This window comes from Leptopilina boulardi, unplaced genomic scaffold (genome assembly GCF_019393585.1).
Source record: "Leptopilina boulardi isolate dan_hultmark-lab unplaced genomic scaffold, ZJU_Lbou_2.1 LbouV2_223, whole genome shotgun sequence".
In the NCBI taxonomy this organism is placed as follows: domain Eukaryota; kingdom Metazoa; phylum Arthropoda; class Insecta; order Hymenoptera; family Figitidae; genus Leptopilina; species Leptopilina boulardi.
The window spans coordinates 1787781-1802111 of record NW_026137778.1 but is presented as its reverse complement, the minus strand read 5'-3'; the positions used below and the strand labels follow the sequence as shown (position 1 = coordinate 1802111).

The 14331-nt window shown below is 23.9% G+C and overlaps 1 protein-coding gene across 1 annotated transcript; it reads left to right on the top strand.

Annotated features, from left to right (window-relative positions):
• Positions 1 to 380: 380 nt before the first annotated feature.
• On the top strand, positions 381 to 13624 carry LOC127279746 (diacylglycerol O-acyltransferase 1). The gene is made up of 12 exons (XM_051302271.1): positions 381 to 708; positions 4008 to 4136; positions 4952 to 5046; positions 5796 to 5848; positions 5960 to 6068; positions 7660 to 7815; positions 8678 to 8855; positions 9919 to 10027; positions 10234 to 10278; positions 10840 to 11018; positions 12360 to 12510; positions 12938 to 13624. The coding sequence occupies exons 1-12, from the start codon at positions 590 to 592 to the stop codon at positions 13112 to 13114; spliced, it is 1500 nt and encodes a 499-aa protein (XP_051158228.1). The 5' UTR covers positions 381 to 589; the 3' UTR covers positions 13115 to 13624.
• The last annotated feature ends 707 nt before the right edge of the window (positions 13625 to 14331 follow it).

The window sequence follows — 14331 nt, the reverse complement described above, 5'->3', positions numbered from 1 at the left end:
TAATCAAATGAAAATAGATTTGGATTTTGTAATAAATTTAATGACGTTGGATATTAATTTTGAAAAATAGATTAATTTAATTAGAAAAATTTATAAATTCATTTAACACAAATATAAAGTTTTAAAAATTTTGAAACATATTTCTTTTTTAGAAAATTTTCGTATAAGAAAAAAAATTTAATCAAGACTTTTTTTATCTAATAATTATATTTGAGTCTATATAATAATTTTTTTAATTTGAAGCGGGAAGAATATCAAAGTCCACGCACACAATATCATTAATACATGTGTATATATATATATATATGTTGACGTGCAGGTATTATAATATATACACTGAGAGAAAAAAGCTGCTGTTTTAACCCTGACAACAGAAAACTGCTGTTTCAGTATTGGAATGCTGCTGTTTTAGCATTGTGATACAGAGCGGTTCGCAGTATCACAATACTAAAACAACAGTGTTCCAATGCTGTAACAGCAGTTTTCTGTTGGCAATGTTACTCATACCAAAGTAGCATGGCTTTACCGCTAAAACGGCAGCTTTTTTCTCTCATAGTGCGTGAGTGATTTAAGGATTTTATAAGATAAGATGACGTTCGATCACGAAAATGATACAAAAGTTAGATTAAGAAGGACAAAAAGTGCAACAAGAGCTGAAGAAATTCAAAAAGCAGAGCAGATGGTTCGTAGGTCACAACCTGATAAACCGTAAGTATATATAGGTATATATACCACAAAGTAGTATAGTATAAACATTTACATATAAAATACAAAATGATTTAATTTTTTTTTTAATTTTAAAACACTTGAAGCTATTTTAGTAAATTTACTATTAAAATCATTAATTTTTGCGTGTCTTATTTACAATTGTTATAATTTTAAAATATGTCGTGATCCAATTTTACTCTAATTATTATACAATTCAAGGCATACAAGTATTCATAACCTTTGATGGGACTGGCGCGAGAGTTACTGCTTCGGCGCCGAGTTTTATGAATTGAGCAGCTGTGTCGGATCAAAGAAGGGTACATAACCCATTTGAATTACATTAGTTATGTGCCATTCTTTGATCCGGGAGCTCACTTGAGAGAGGGGTACATCCACTTACAAATACATTTATATTTTTTATTAACATTTTTTCAATCAGTACAAAGATCGAATGTAACGTCACTGCAGTCTATATTATTTTGAAGCACGTGATAAAATTATTGAATGTTTGAAATAAAAAAATCCTTTACAATTATATAAAATAACATTTTTTTCTTGAAAAGAGAATAGTTTATTTATTTGATAAATATACGTTCTCTAAATTTTATATACTACCTCCATACTTCTATAGTTGACAACTATTCTATAGTTGGCGCAACCAAAGATTATTGTTGACACATAAATGGAAAATTTCTAAATTTGAGGTAAATTAACCTAATCGTTAATTGCGTCAGAATAATGTTGACACATCAATGATGTAAAAAGCCTATTGTGGACATTGCAATATAAATTTATGGTACTTTATCAATACTCCATGGTTGGCCCAAAACTATTCCTTTCTCTCTGGAGTAACTTATATGGACAAATTCGCATAACCGGTCGATTTCATAATATATATGTGATTATCATAATATGTTACTTAAAAATCGATGATCCATTTTAATAATAACCTATTAGAATTATTATTATAATTCTTTACCGGTTCAAAATATTTCTGTATTGGTCACACTGTTTTTTGTATACGTATTGAGTATGTTTTCAAAAATGAAATTTTTACTTTTTCTACATTTTTGCCTATGAAAACAAGATTATTAAATGAATTGGAGTTTTTAAGAATGCGTGGATTGATAATTGATATTTCTAATCGGAATGTAGCGATTTGAATAGGATTTTGTTTTTAATGATTAATTTTCCATTAATAGGAAATTTAATGTATATCTATTTTGACAAATTATGAAATAAAATCGAAAATTTACAGTTTAGAAATTGTAAATCTTTGTAAATAACTACCTATACTTAACCAGCTACTTACGTAAATTCTATGTTAAACTGCATAAGATATAAAAAATGTATTTTAATAAGATCTATAACTTTAGTTTAAATTTTTTTTTAGTTTTGCATATTTTACCTAATAAACGAAAAAAACCATAAATTTTAGGACATTTTTTATGGTTTTCACCATAAAAATCAAATTTTCGGGTATTGTCTCTATGATTTTCGTAATCAGCTCATCAAAATACATAAAAGTACGTAGTATAAAAAAAACCAAAAATATTTTTAAAAAATTCAAAATTTTTTTCGAAAATGTAAAAATCATTTGCCCACGATCGAAGTAGGCTTAAAATTTTCGTAAAAGGAAGTAGTTTTTTTTGAAAAAATGTTGAAAAAAAAGCGATCTTGAGAAAAAGTACTTTTTATCATTAAAACTTAAAAATTTAATAGTAATATCATTTGAAAAAAAATGTTGGAATCTTTTTTTTTGAAAAGAAAAAACACACATTAAAAAAAACTTTTTAAATTGATAAATTTTTAAGGAAGTTATGAGCATTTAAAGATTAAAAGTCATTAAAATTCTGAAATTTTGAAAAATTCATATCAGGAAAACGGCATGCTAAAAAAATTTGAAAAAAATCATGGAAGCTAGTCTCAATTAGCCAACTAAAAGCCAACTAAAAGAAAAAAAAGTTTCAAAAAAATCGGAGATGCAATTGCAGATGAACTTCGAATTTGGCGTGGAATACATCATATATATTATAAAATTAGTTGACTTCGTTATTTTTTCGATTTTAGAAATAATTTATTAACGCATGAAAATTTTTTTTTGCAATTTTTAAATTATAATTTTTTAGTTATACACAATAAAGGAAAATGATTTCCAGATGGAAAAATAATAAATCGCAATTCCTGTAAGGGAAAATTTCGGCCTTATACGAAATAAGAAAAAAAAATTAAAACCATTGTTTTACTCTTCTCGGTTAAAATTAACATCAGTTTTTTAGGGTGTATTGGATATCATAATTATAATTAAAGCTTTTTACCAAATTTTTTTGTATTTTTGCTTCAAGAAAAAAATATATTGCTTCCTCATGGAGGAAGCATTGTAATACTGAAATTTTTCGAACTTGATTTTTTGATGTATCTTTACATGTTTCGACCTCAGGAATCCAAAAATCACATTTTTAAAAAATGTCGTTCCGTGCGTGTGTATATATATATGTATATACACTACATTTTCTTAAATATCTCGAATACTATAAGAGCTCAAGGGATAAATTTTTTTTAAATTGTAGATCTCACTAGCGGACAAATAATGAGAGTGCTTTAAGCAATATTAATAAAGATTAACTATTATTTTTTTGCATTTTAAAATTTTTGAAAAATCGTTTTTTGCCCATAACTTTAAAAAAAATGTTAGGACACCTATGAATATTTTTCTTTAATTTTGTAGAGTTTTTTAAGACGCATCTTTTGAGATGTTAGCGAACATTTGACTGATATTTTGTTCAAAGTTATTGAATTTTTAAAAATTAAAGAAAAACGTTTTTTGCCCATAACTTAAAAAAAATGTATTGACACCAATAAATATTTATCTCTAGTTTCATAGAGTTTTTCAGGACGCATCTTTTAACCTATTAGCGAATATCTTACTGTTATTTTATCCAGAGTTATTAACATTTTGAAATTGAAAAATTTTGAAAAACCTGCCTTTTTGACTCATTTATTAAAAAATATTTATGTATCTTTAAAAGTATTATGAACAACTTGGAGAATATTTAAAAACGAATCAATTGACCTATTATTAAACCTTTTATTGTGAAATAATACGAAGTTTTTATTGATTTTTAAAAACTATCTCTGCAAATACCCAAAAATACAACTTAACACCCTCTTAAAATTATTATAATACTAAATAAGTTGCCATAAATTGATCACAAAAAAATTCCATGGGGAAGCAAAGTGTTCATTTTATGAACACAAAAAGTTGATACTTTTTTATTTATTTTTTCATTGCAACTTAGATGTCACCGACCAAGAGACAGTCTCTTTTCCTGGAGTTCCGGCTTTGATAATTTCACGGGATTTGTCAATTGGGGCTTCTTACTTTTAGGCATTGGTGGGATACGACTACTTTTGGAAAATTTTATAAAGTAAGTTTTTCTTAATAAGAAAACTATTTATATAAGGTATATATAAAAAAACGAGACGCATAAATTATGCCTAAAATTAATTTGATAGAATTTTCTTATAGACGCAATTTATATATATATATTTGTTTGAATTATTTTTTTGACAGAATTTCCATTAAACCGATTTTTTATATTACAGAATTTTTATATAACAGAAAATTCACTTCAGGCAGAATTTCTATTTGTTTGAATTTTCATTTTAACACAACTTTCATTTGTTTTTATTAATTTCTGTTAGAAACTTTTTAGTTGCGAATTTTAAAATTATCCAATAAGAAATTACTTAGAAAAAATAGATTGTTTAATGTTAAAATTTGCGCCAAAATGTTTCTGCGGAGTTTATTCGAAGTTCGAACAAATGAAAGTTCTATCAAATAAAAATTCGAATAAACTATTATTCTTCTATAAAAGAAAATTATATTGTAATTAAATTTAACGAAGTTAAAACTACTAAAAAATTTACTGTAATATAGTTTTCATTTAAAATCTTATTATAATTATTACACTTAATTATAATATTTTGTAAATATTATTACTTTTAAATTTCCTATTTATTACTTGTAATAATTACACCATATATGTATATACAATATAATTTTTTCAAACGTACTGATGAAATACTAATTTTATATTCCTTTTTATCTAACTCTATTAAATTCATTACAAAACAAAGAAACTGAAATTGACTATTATTTAGTTGAATTTCAATAATACTTTTTTTTGCTTTTTAATTTAATGAAAACAGTAATTGTGTATTAAATAATTAAAAATTTTAGATATGGAATAAGAGTGGATCCAGTGCAATGGTTTATGTTTTTAAGTGGGAAAAACGACGGAGGAAAAGAACATCCTTCTTTTTTATTAATTATGTGTAAGTGTACTGCATTGTTAATGCATTTCTATGTTATATAGATATAAAATTCATAATGATTGTTTTGTGATCCACTTTATATACCATCATATTGGTTAGGTAAAAATAATTAATTCAATTTTAAATATTTTTAAGTCAACATTTTTTATCTGTTTAATTTTGTAAATATGTTAATGTATGCATGTAGTCTTATAAGTTACTTTTTCTTGTTTTTTTATCTTTAAACCCTTTAAACTAATTCGAAAATGGGCGAGGTTACATATGGGGCAAAATTTCTCAAGTGATCCAACAGATTTCTCAAGATTAACAAATTTTGACCTATTTGTTTTCAAATAGTTTTTTTCCTGCTCTCTCGAATGGTAAAACGTTTTTCAAAATATTCCAAATTTAACCCTTTTTTAAAAAATCAAAAATATTTTTCACTTTTTCTCAAAATCGGCATTTTTAAAAAAAAAATTTTTAATTTCTTGGGGGTGGATTTTGAGATGGTCCCTAAAATAATAAAATATTCGTACAAAATTTTCGAATAAGTCTCTTATATAGAAAATATAAGAAAACAAGAAGGCATTAGATGCATGTAGATTGTATAATCTCGACTATGGAATTCGGATTTTCTAAATATGTAGATATAGTCTAAAAAATTATCTTAAGTTTCATTTCCAATTTGAAAAATGGTATCGTACTTTTGGCATCTCTTGTATAATTTCACAAACTATAATTAACAATCTTCCAACTATTTTATGGTTTAGATTCTTCAGTACCAATATCGCTTTGCCTGCTGATTGAAAAGGGATTAGCTATGGTATGGTATACTCTTTATAAACTTCCACTAATTTCCATTTCATATCTATATTATATTTCTTTTTGATTTACTGTATGATTTTTAATATTTTTTTTTTAAATTTAATTACAGGATATTATACCGCATGGTCCAGGAATGGTTTTCCATGTTGTGAATCTTATTGTAATGGTGCTAATGCCAATGGTTGTTATTCACGTTAAAGATTCCGGTTTCAGTTTGAGTAAGCAGTACATTTTTTTTTTCTACAAAAAACTATCATTTTAATATTTTATACTAGGGTAAGTGCATCAATTACGGCGCGTTCATAAAAAATAACTATTATTACAATTATATTTAATATAACTATGTTGCAAAATGATTTAAAATGAATACTTACTCATATATGATGAGAATGTAAACAAGGTGTTCAATTCATGACCATTTAGCTTCCTCATCTGATACACTTATATTCGAGATTAAAAGAAGGATTACCTACAACTAAAATAGCGATTAATTTTACAAATATTGGTAAAATGTAAAATTTATATACATCAATCGATTCGTTTTCATGCCAGGAATACGGTTTTGACAAAATTTATTAAAAATTTTCAAGAAAAAAAAAGTTATTTCAAAAAATACGAAAAAAAAAATTTTTTTCAAAAATTAAAAAATGATATAATTTATAGATTTTGAGTAAAATATAGACTTTATATAGATTAATCAATTTGTTTTAATGCGAGAAATCAGTTTTTTGGATAAAAAAATTATATTTACAGTGTAAAAAAATTTTTGGTTAAAAAACGTATTTTCGAATTTTTGAAAAAGTGGCATAAAAAAAAATTATGTGGATATTTTTTGGAAAATCTTTAGTCTGATTTTAGGTATTGATGACTGTAATAAGCCTATAAAATTTCAGGACAATTCATCGAAGTGTATTAGAGATAATTTGTACACAAGATTTTGTGACATACACACATAAACACACACACATACATCCGGACATTTGTTTAAAACTTCAAATATATATGCATTCTAGATAAAAATAAGCCCATATAACCCATTTTTAAAAAATCGAAAATCGTCACGAATACAAAGCTTCCTTGTGAGGAGAGGAAGCAAAATTATTTTAATCTTTTTTTGATACAATAATAAAGATGCACATTTAAACAATTATTAATTTTGAGATCAAATTTTTACCCTCACCGTAATTGAAACATTTTTAAGATTTCCATTAGCTTCAATTACGGTGAGCAATGTATCTTCAAAATAGACGTAATTTTGGTCACCGTAATTGAAACACCAAAACTGATACAAACGCGCAGTAATAGAAAATTACGGTATTTGTTTTAATTTCTCATATTTGCTTAAATAATCGATTTTTATAAAGTTTAAATTTTTTTTAATATCTAAATAACATAAGTTTTTAGTTTAATAAGTCTTAAATGGTCTTTCAACAATAGAAATTTCGAATTTTCTATTTCAAAGGTGTTTTGACTCGAATCGCGCCGTAATTTGTGCATTTACCCTATATGTTCGTGTAGAAAATTTGCCCCTCAGCAAATGCGAAGTTGACAACGTTGATGATAAACGAATTTAAAAAAAAAAAATTTATTTATGTTTAAAAATTATTTTTAACTAAAAAAATAAAAACAAAATTGATCATAAACGTTGAGAACTTTTCTTAAAATTGCAGCAATATTACATTATCCCTAAATTGTAAAGAATGAAAAAAATAACAATTTTTTTTCTACATATTTCAAAATGCAACGTAAAAAATGTATTTTAAAAACAATTTTAGAAATTTAAAAAATGCAATTGTTTTCTTTTTAAAGTTGGAGCAATGTATGTATGCATGTTATATGCCATGCTTTTTCTGAAATTATGGTCTTACATTCAAGTGAACATGTGGTGTCGTCTCAGTGTTAAAGGAAAAAACACAAATAATAGCAAAATACGAAGACAATCACTTTCATATAATAATTTACAATGTGAGTAATATTATTTTCTTTCAATAAAATTACTGTATTATTAAACCGGAATAATAATTGAACATTCCTGGTAAAAATTTTGAAAAAAAGAATTTTTTAATTTAATTGGAAAAATTATAATATAAAAAATTTTTTTTTTTACCTGATTCTATATTAAAACTGAAACTAATAATTCTGGAATATGACAAAATTCAAATTATCATTCAAAAATTTCATTCGCATTTTGATATAAAAATGTTAAATATATTTGTGGGAAAATTTTCTTCAATCGTGTTCAAATTGGGATAATTTGTAGTTATATTGAATGATAATTCTTTGTAAAAAAAAAAATTTTCATTTGGACAAATATTTTTTGTGGGGGAAAGTTATCTTTTACATAATAACTTTTTTTAAATAATTAAAAAAATTTTTTCAATTATCAGTTTTGATAGTTTTTTTTAACGCTCTTTCAATTGATAAAATGTATTTTTGAAAAAAAAGAAATTTTTGCCAAAAAAAAAATTAATATTAAAAAAAAAACGTATTTTTCACCCAAAAAGAGTCAAATTTATTTTTTATTTTCATTTTTTTTTCAAAAATTCATTTTACCAATTGAAAGGGCGTCAAAAAAAGTATCAAAACTAAAAATGAAAAAAAATTTGATTTCATTATTTAATTGAAAAAATTGCCTAAGAATGAGTGAGTTTTAATAGAAAAATTTTTTCACCTTAATCACTTCCACGTGAAATCCCTCATATTGGATTAAAAATTGAAAAGTGAGTTTCTGTTGAAAAAACTGAGAATATCTGATAGGATTTATTTCGTCTTAATTATTTTGTAGTTTTATATAATTTTATATGATTTTTCCTTTTTATTTACATAGCTTCGGGAATAAAACAAAACGGTTACGAATCAGACGATGCAAAATATGAAACAAAAGGTGGTATAACTCTAGTACAGTATCCAGATAATTTAAATCTTCGTGATTTATATTATTACATCCTCGCACCAACTCTCTGTTACGAATTGAATTTTCCGAGGACTGAAAGAATTCGTAAAAGGTACTTCATTATATCTTTTTATATATATGGGCAAATCCACAGAACCGGCCGATTTCATGTTACTCACATATTTTTCTATTTTAGAAGTATTATATTAATTATTTTCATACTTCAACCATTTTGTAATATCTCTGAGAACCTATTGAAATAAGAAAATTGAATAAATGTGAACCTTCTAGTCTTTTATAAAAAATTAAATCGAATTAAGTAACTTAAAAAATGAAATTTACGGTGTTACTCCAGGTATAAATTTTAATTCTTATAGGTATAACTTGTTCGGCATAGATCCGAACAATTCCAAACTGTGGTGAATTATAGTTTACTTATTGAAGAATGTTTTGAAAGTAATAAAAAATATGTGCTCTTAAATAAAAAGAAATGATAGTCGTTGAAAGTAGCGTTACTCATTATTTTATAATAATGAAATGTCTATACATTTTTGTAAATATCTTTTGCGGCGATTATTCGATTTGAATTTTTCAAATTGGAGCTTATTTCTTGTGAACAGACGAACAAATGTATGTATCATAGAATAGAGTGCAATCAGAATTAAAGAAAATATTCCAATAATTATCACTCTATGTTTAAGCGTGAACCATTTTCAACTTAGCCTTTTTTCAGTAGCACAACTACAGGATAAAATATGATGAGTTGAAAACATGTGTGATTATATAAAGACATTATTATAATTTTGTATGCAAACGCCAAATTATATTTTCAATTTATAACGTCTAAAAATTAAAAATAAAAAAAAATTTATCGAAATTTAACTAGTAAATAAAAGGTGTGCTTGCTATTTGGAAAATTTTCATCTTGATAAGTAAAAATCCGCCGGTTCTGTGGATTTGCCCATATATATATTATATATAAATTATAATATAATTTCTACATTAATGTTTTCCAGAAACAAACAAGTAAACTTTTTTAAGAAATATTTATTTAAAATTAAAAATTTGTTAACTCTTTTAAAAATATGTTTGAGAAGAAAGTAATTTATCAGTATTCTTTTAATTTAATTTACGCAAATTTTTTATTATTTTTTATTCTTTTCTTTTTAATACAGATTTTTAATAAAACGTATCCTCGAAGTTCTTGTTGGCTGTCAAGTTGTCATGTCACTTTTTCAACAATGGATGGTTCCATCTGTTAAAAATTCTTTGATTCCTTTTAGTGTAAGTTTTTCAACTTTTCCTAATTTCGCATTATTATTATTATTATTATTTTTTTTATTATTATTATTGATGTTGATGTTGTTGTTGTTCTTATAATTATTATTATTATTTGTTTGCTACATAATATTTAATAGCAAATTTATAAAAAGTTATCAATTTTCTGCAATAGTAGATAAATCAACTTTTGTTTCTTATTTATTTTACAGAATATGGACGTCGCTAAGGCTTCCGAACGTCTACTTAAATTAGCAGTAAGTACTCAATGACATATGTGTCTACATTATTTAACAGAATTGATATGTCTTGAAAATCAGAAAAAAAAGTCAGAGAAAATGATAAAAAAATCGGAAATTTTGTCATAATTTAAAATGTTAGAAATATTTTTTTATTTTTGTTATAATTATTATTCTTAAAGGCCAATTTTTTAATAAATTCTATTTTCATTTTCGTCAATAAACGCTGCTAATTTTTCTTATAGTTTTTGTAAAACATTAATATTCTACATCTGCGATATTTCACCTATAACAATTAAAAAAAAAAAAAAAAAAAAAAAAACCAAATTAGAGAAAAAGTTTTTTTTTACATAGAAAACCTAGATCTGTTTAATATTAGCTTTTATTATTATTTTATATTAATTAAAAAAAATATTAAAATAAGAGTCACGCAGAGAGAAAGATTTAAAATATATAAATAACGGAACTATGTTTTTTTTTTGTTTTTCCAGATCCTTTTAAAAAATTACCACACTAATAAAAAAAACTTTTTTTTCTTAAATATTAGATATATTTGAATTTCTATGGGAATTTTTACAGATACCAAATCATTTAATGTGGCTGTGCTTCTTTTACCTGTCATTTCATTCTTATCTCAATTTAATGGGTGAACTACTACACTTTGCAGATAGAAATTTTTATTGCGATTGGTGGAATGCAAATAATATTGATACTTTTTGGAGAAGTTGGAATATGCCTGTACATCGTTGGGCTATAAGGTGAGTCATTTACTTATTCTCAGTCTTTATATTAAAATTAACTATGAACAATAAAAATATCAAACAGGCGTCGAAGCATTTTCAACATTAAAAATTACGTACAGGAAAAGAAAAAAATCACCAATTTACGTACCAAAATTTCTAGTTTTTGTTTCTGAATTGTGGATTTCAAATCTATAATTTAAATAATATACTTAAAATTCCTAAAAGAATGAAAATTATGAACCATTATTAATATAAAAAAAAATTAAGTTTTGAATAATTTTTCGTAACTTATTTTTGAATTAGATTTTTGTTTTTAAATTTATAAGCTCGAATCTTGAGAATTTTTCTGATTGAACATTTTTTTAAAATTATTTTATTTAACAATTTTCTCTTAGTACACCAAAAATGTTAATATACATATTGAATAATGGTATTTATATAGGATATAAATATAAAATATTATTAAAATATATAAGAATGAGAGACTACTATAAATGAATGAATGAGATTAGATAAATATAAAGCAAGTTCGTTTCTGGGCCAAATAGGCTGAAATAAATTATTATTATTATTATTTAACAATTTTCTATGAATTGATCTTTTAGGCAACTTTTTTTTTAAATTACTATAAATTTTTTATTATTATTTTTATACTATTATTGATATATTTATAGAGTATTTCAGAATTTAATTAACAATAGTTTTCAGTTTTAAAAAAATTTTCATGTTCATCATGAATTTTTTTCTTAAAACTTTTTCAAATTTAATTTATGGAAATTATTGCATGTTATTCAGAATTTCAGTTAAATTTTGAAAATTTAAATTCATAGTAATTTTAAAAATGAATCTAACTCAAAAATTATTTAAAACTAAGTATTTTCTCTTTTTACAAAACTTATTAATTTAGAACTTTTAAAGAAAAATGCCCTGTTTTATTATATAGGGTGTTCCAAAAGTCAAACGGTCAAATATCTCATAAAGTATACGTTTTCGAAAAAAATTATTTAGTATTATTTTATTAAAAATTAATTAGTGACTCACTTTTTGCTTCTAAATTAGTAAAATTTTACTAATTCAGAAGCAAAAAGTGAGTCACTAATTCAAATTAGTAAACATTTTTACTAATTCAGATTTAGAGAGTAAGGCACCACAGTAAAAAAAAAGTATTTTTTTAAAATGCGACTACTAATTTTTTTTATTGCAAAAACGGTGCCATATTTGGACTTTTAGTGAAAATGACGTATTTTTCTCGTACGTTTTGTAAAAATTAGGGATTTTTAATTTCAAATTTAATTAATTAATTTTTAATTTAAAAAATTAAGTACGTACCTACATAAATTTTTATTTAATTTTCAGACATCTTTATATTCCAGTAGTGGAAATGGGTTACAGCAGAACTACTGCCAGTGTCACTGTTTTTTTCATCAGTGCTTTTTTTCATGAATATCTTGTCAGCGTACCTCTGAAGACATTTAAAATTTGGGCGTTCATGGGAATGATGGGGCAGGTAAATCATTTATTTTATAATTTACATATTTTCTCTTAACTCAACATTAACTCAACATCTAAGATGATAGTTTTTTTTTATCTTTTCGTATTCTACGAGAAAATATTCCATTTTTTCGAATTTTTTTTTATCAATTAGAAAATATGAATATTTCAAAATTTTTAATTTAAGAACCTTTTTTTAATGTTTATAACTTTTTGAAAAATCTGATTAAAAACACATAATTTGAAAAAAAAAAATTAAAATTGATGCAATTTAAAAAAAATGTACTAAATCTAAAAATATTCATATCTCGTAAACGGCTTGTTAAAAAAAAGTAGAAAAAAAAATCATGGATCTTTTTTTGGTTGAGTACGAAAGAAAAGAAAAATCTAGCCAAGTTAATGTGAATTTTTACCATATAAATCGACATTGAATTTGCTTTCAGATACCTTTATCTGTTTTAAGTAAAATGGTAGAAAAACATTGTGGAGCAAGATGGGGGAATATTGTCGTTTGGGCGAGTCTCATTATTGGACAGCCTTTATGCATTATGATGTATTATCACGATTATGTAGTTACACACTTTGGCGAAACTCTCCTAGAAGATTATTCAGTCGTATAAATAATTCAATTTTGAGATTAAAATGTCGATTAAAAGGCTGTAAAAGTTACTTATATTGTGCGATTTGCTTTTTATTTTATTTTATTTTTTTAAAATAAAAATGATTTTTACTAAATATAAAATATATAAAACGAATATACCGAAGAAAAGTAAAGTGCCTTTGAATTAATTATAATCAATTATTCAAATGTAATAAGTCACAATTGAATTTTCAACATCATCGAAAGTCACTAAGCATTAATTATAATTGTTACTCATTAACTTCGCTCAAAAGAAAAAAAAATAATCGTAACAAATGGGTGGGTGTGGATTTATTATTTGTATAATATGTGATACGAGAATATTTTTAAATTCAATAATAGATGTTACAATTTTTCAAAAAATTAATGTAAAAGGTATATTATTGCCTTTGAAATATTTTCTATATTTTATTTTTATGTGCTATTTTGTACAAACAAGAATTGTAAGTTACCAATGTTGTATCCAAATAAATCGAATTTTTGTTATAAATAGTTTTGTTTTTCTACTTTAAAAATTAGTAGTTTCATTTTTTTCTGTTTTCATTAAATAAAAAGAGGAAATCTGATAATTTCGTTCAAATACGTATTTTGAAAAAATTACTAATTTAAAAAAATTAAATTAAAAATTTCTATTTGATGTTTTGGTATTGAACTTAACAGGTTTGTTATCTAGACAATAAAACAAGGGTCAATGGTAGACTGAGAGTTAAATATATACACTTAAACTCGCAACGGTAAAATTATTCTTAACGACTGACTTTGTTTTTAAATTATAAATTTATAAGAATTAAAATTAATAAATAAAAAAAATTAAATTTTGAGAATTATTTTTTTTTCATGTATTTATAAAATTTTTGATATAGAAAACATGTCATTTTTTGTAAAAATAGTTATAATTAAATATCACTGAAACTATTTGAGAATAAATATAACTTTCTTGAAAACAATTATTTTCATAAATTAGTTACTAGTTTTTAATATATTTTTTTTTTATTTGCAAAAAAAATCCCATAATTTTTATGTGGAAAATCAACAAATATTTTTAAATGCATTATTTTTTAACTTGACAATGTTGAATTTTGTAAATTATTAAAAATTTTTTGAAATTAAAATTCTTCTTTTTTAAATTTATTTTTACTAGTAGAGAACAAAAAATTCTCCCTTTCTTAAAAATCATAATCATATTTTTTTGCTGCA

Bases quoted from the DNA above. Each gene is read 5' to 3' on its own strand.
- LOC127279746 (XM_051302271.1), top strand. From the start codon at position 590: ATGACGTTCGATCACGAAAATGATACAAAAGTTAGATTAAGAAGGACA. The intron at 4,137-4,951 runs GTAAGTTTTTCT...TAAAAATTTTAG, and splicing joins CTTTTGGAAAATTTTATAAA to ATATGGAATAAGAGTGGATC. The intron at 12,511-12,937 runs GTAAATCATTTA...ATTTGCTTTCAG, and splicing joins TCATGGGAATGATGGGGCAG to ATACCTTTATCTGTTTTAAG.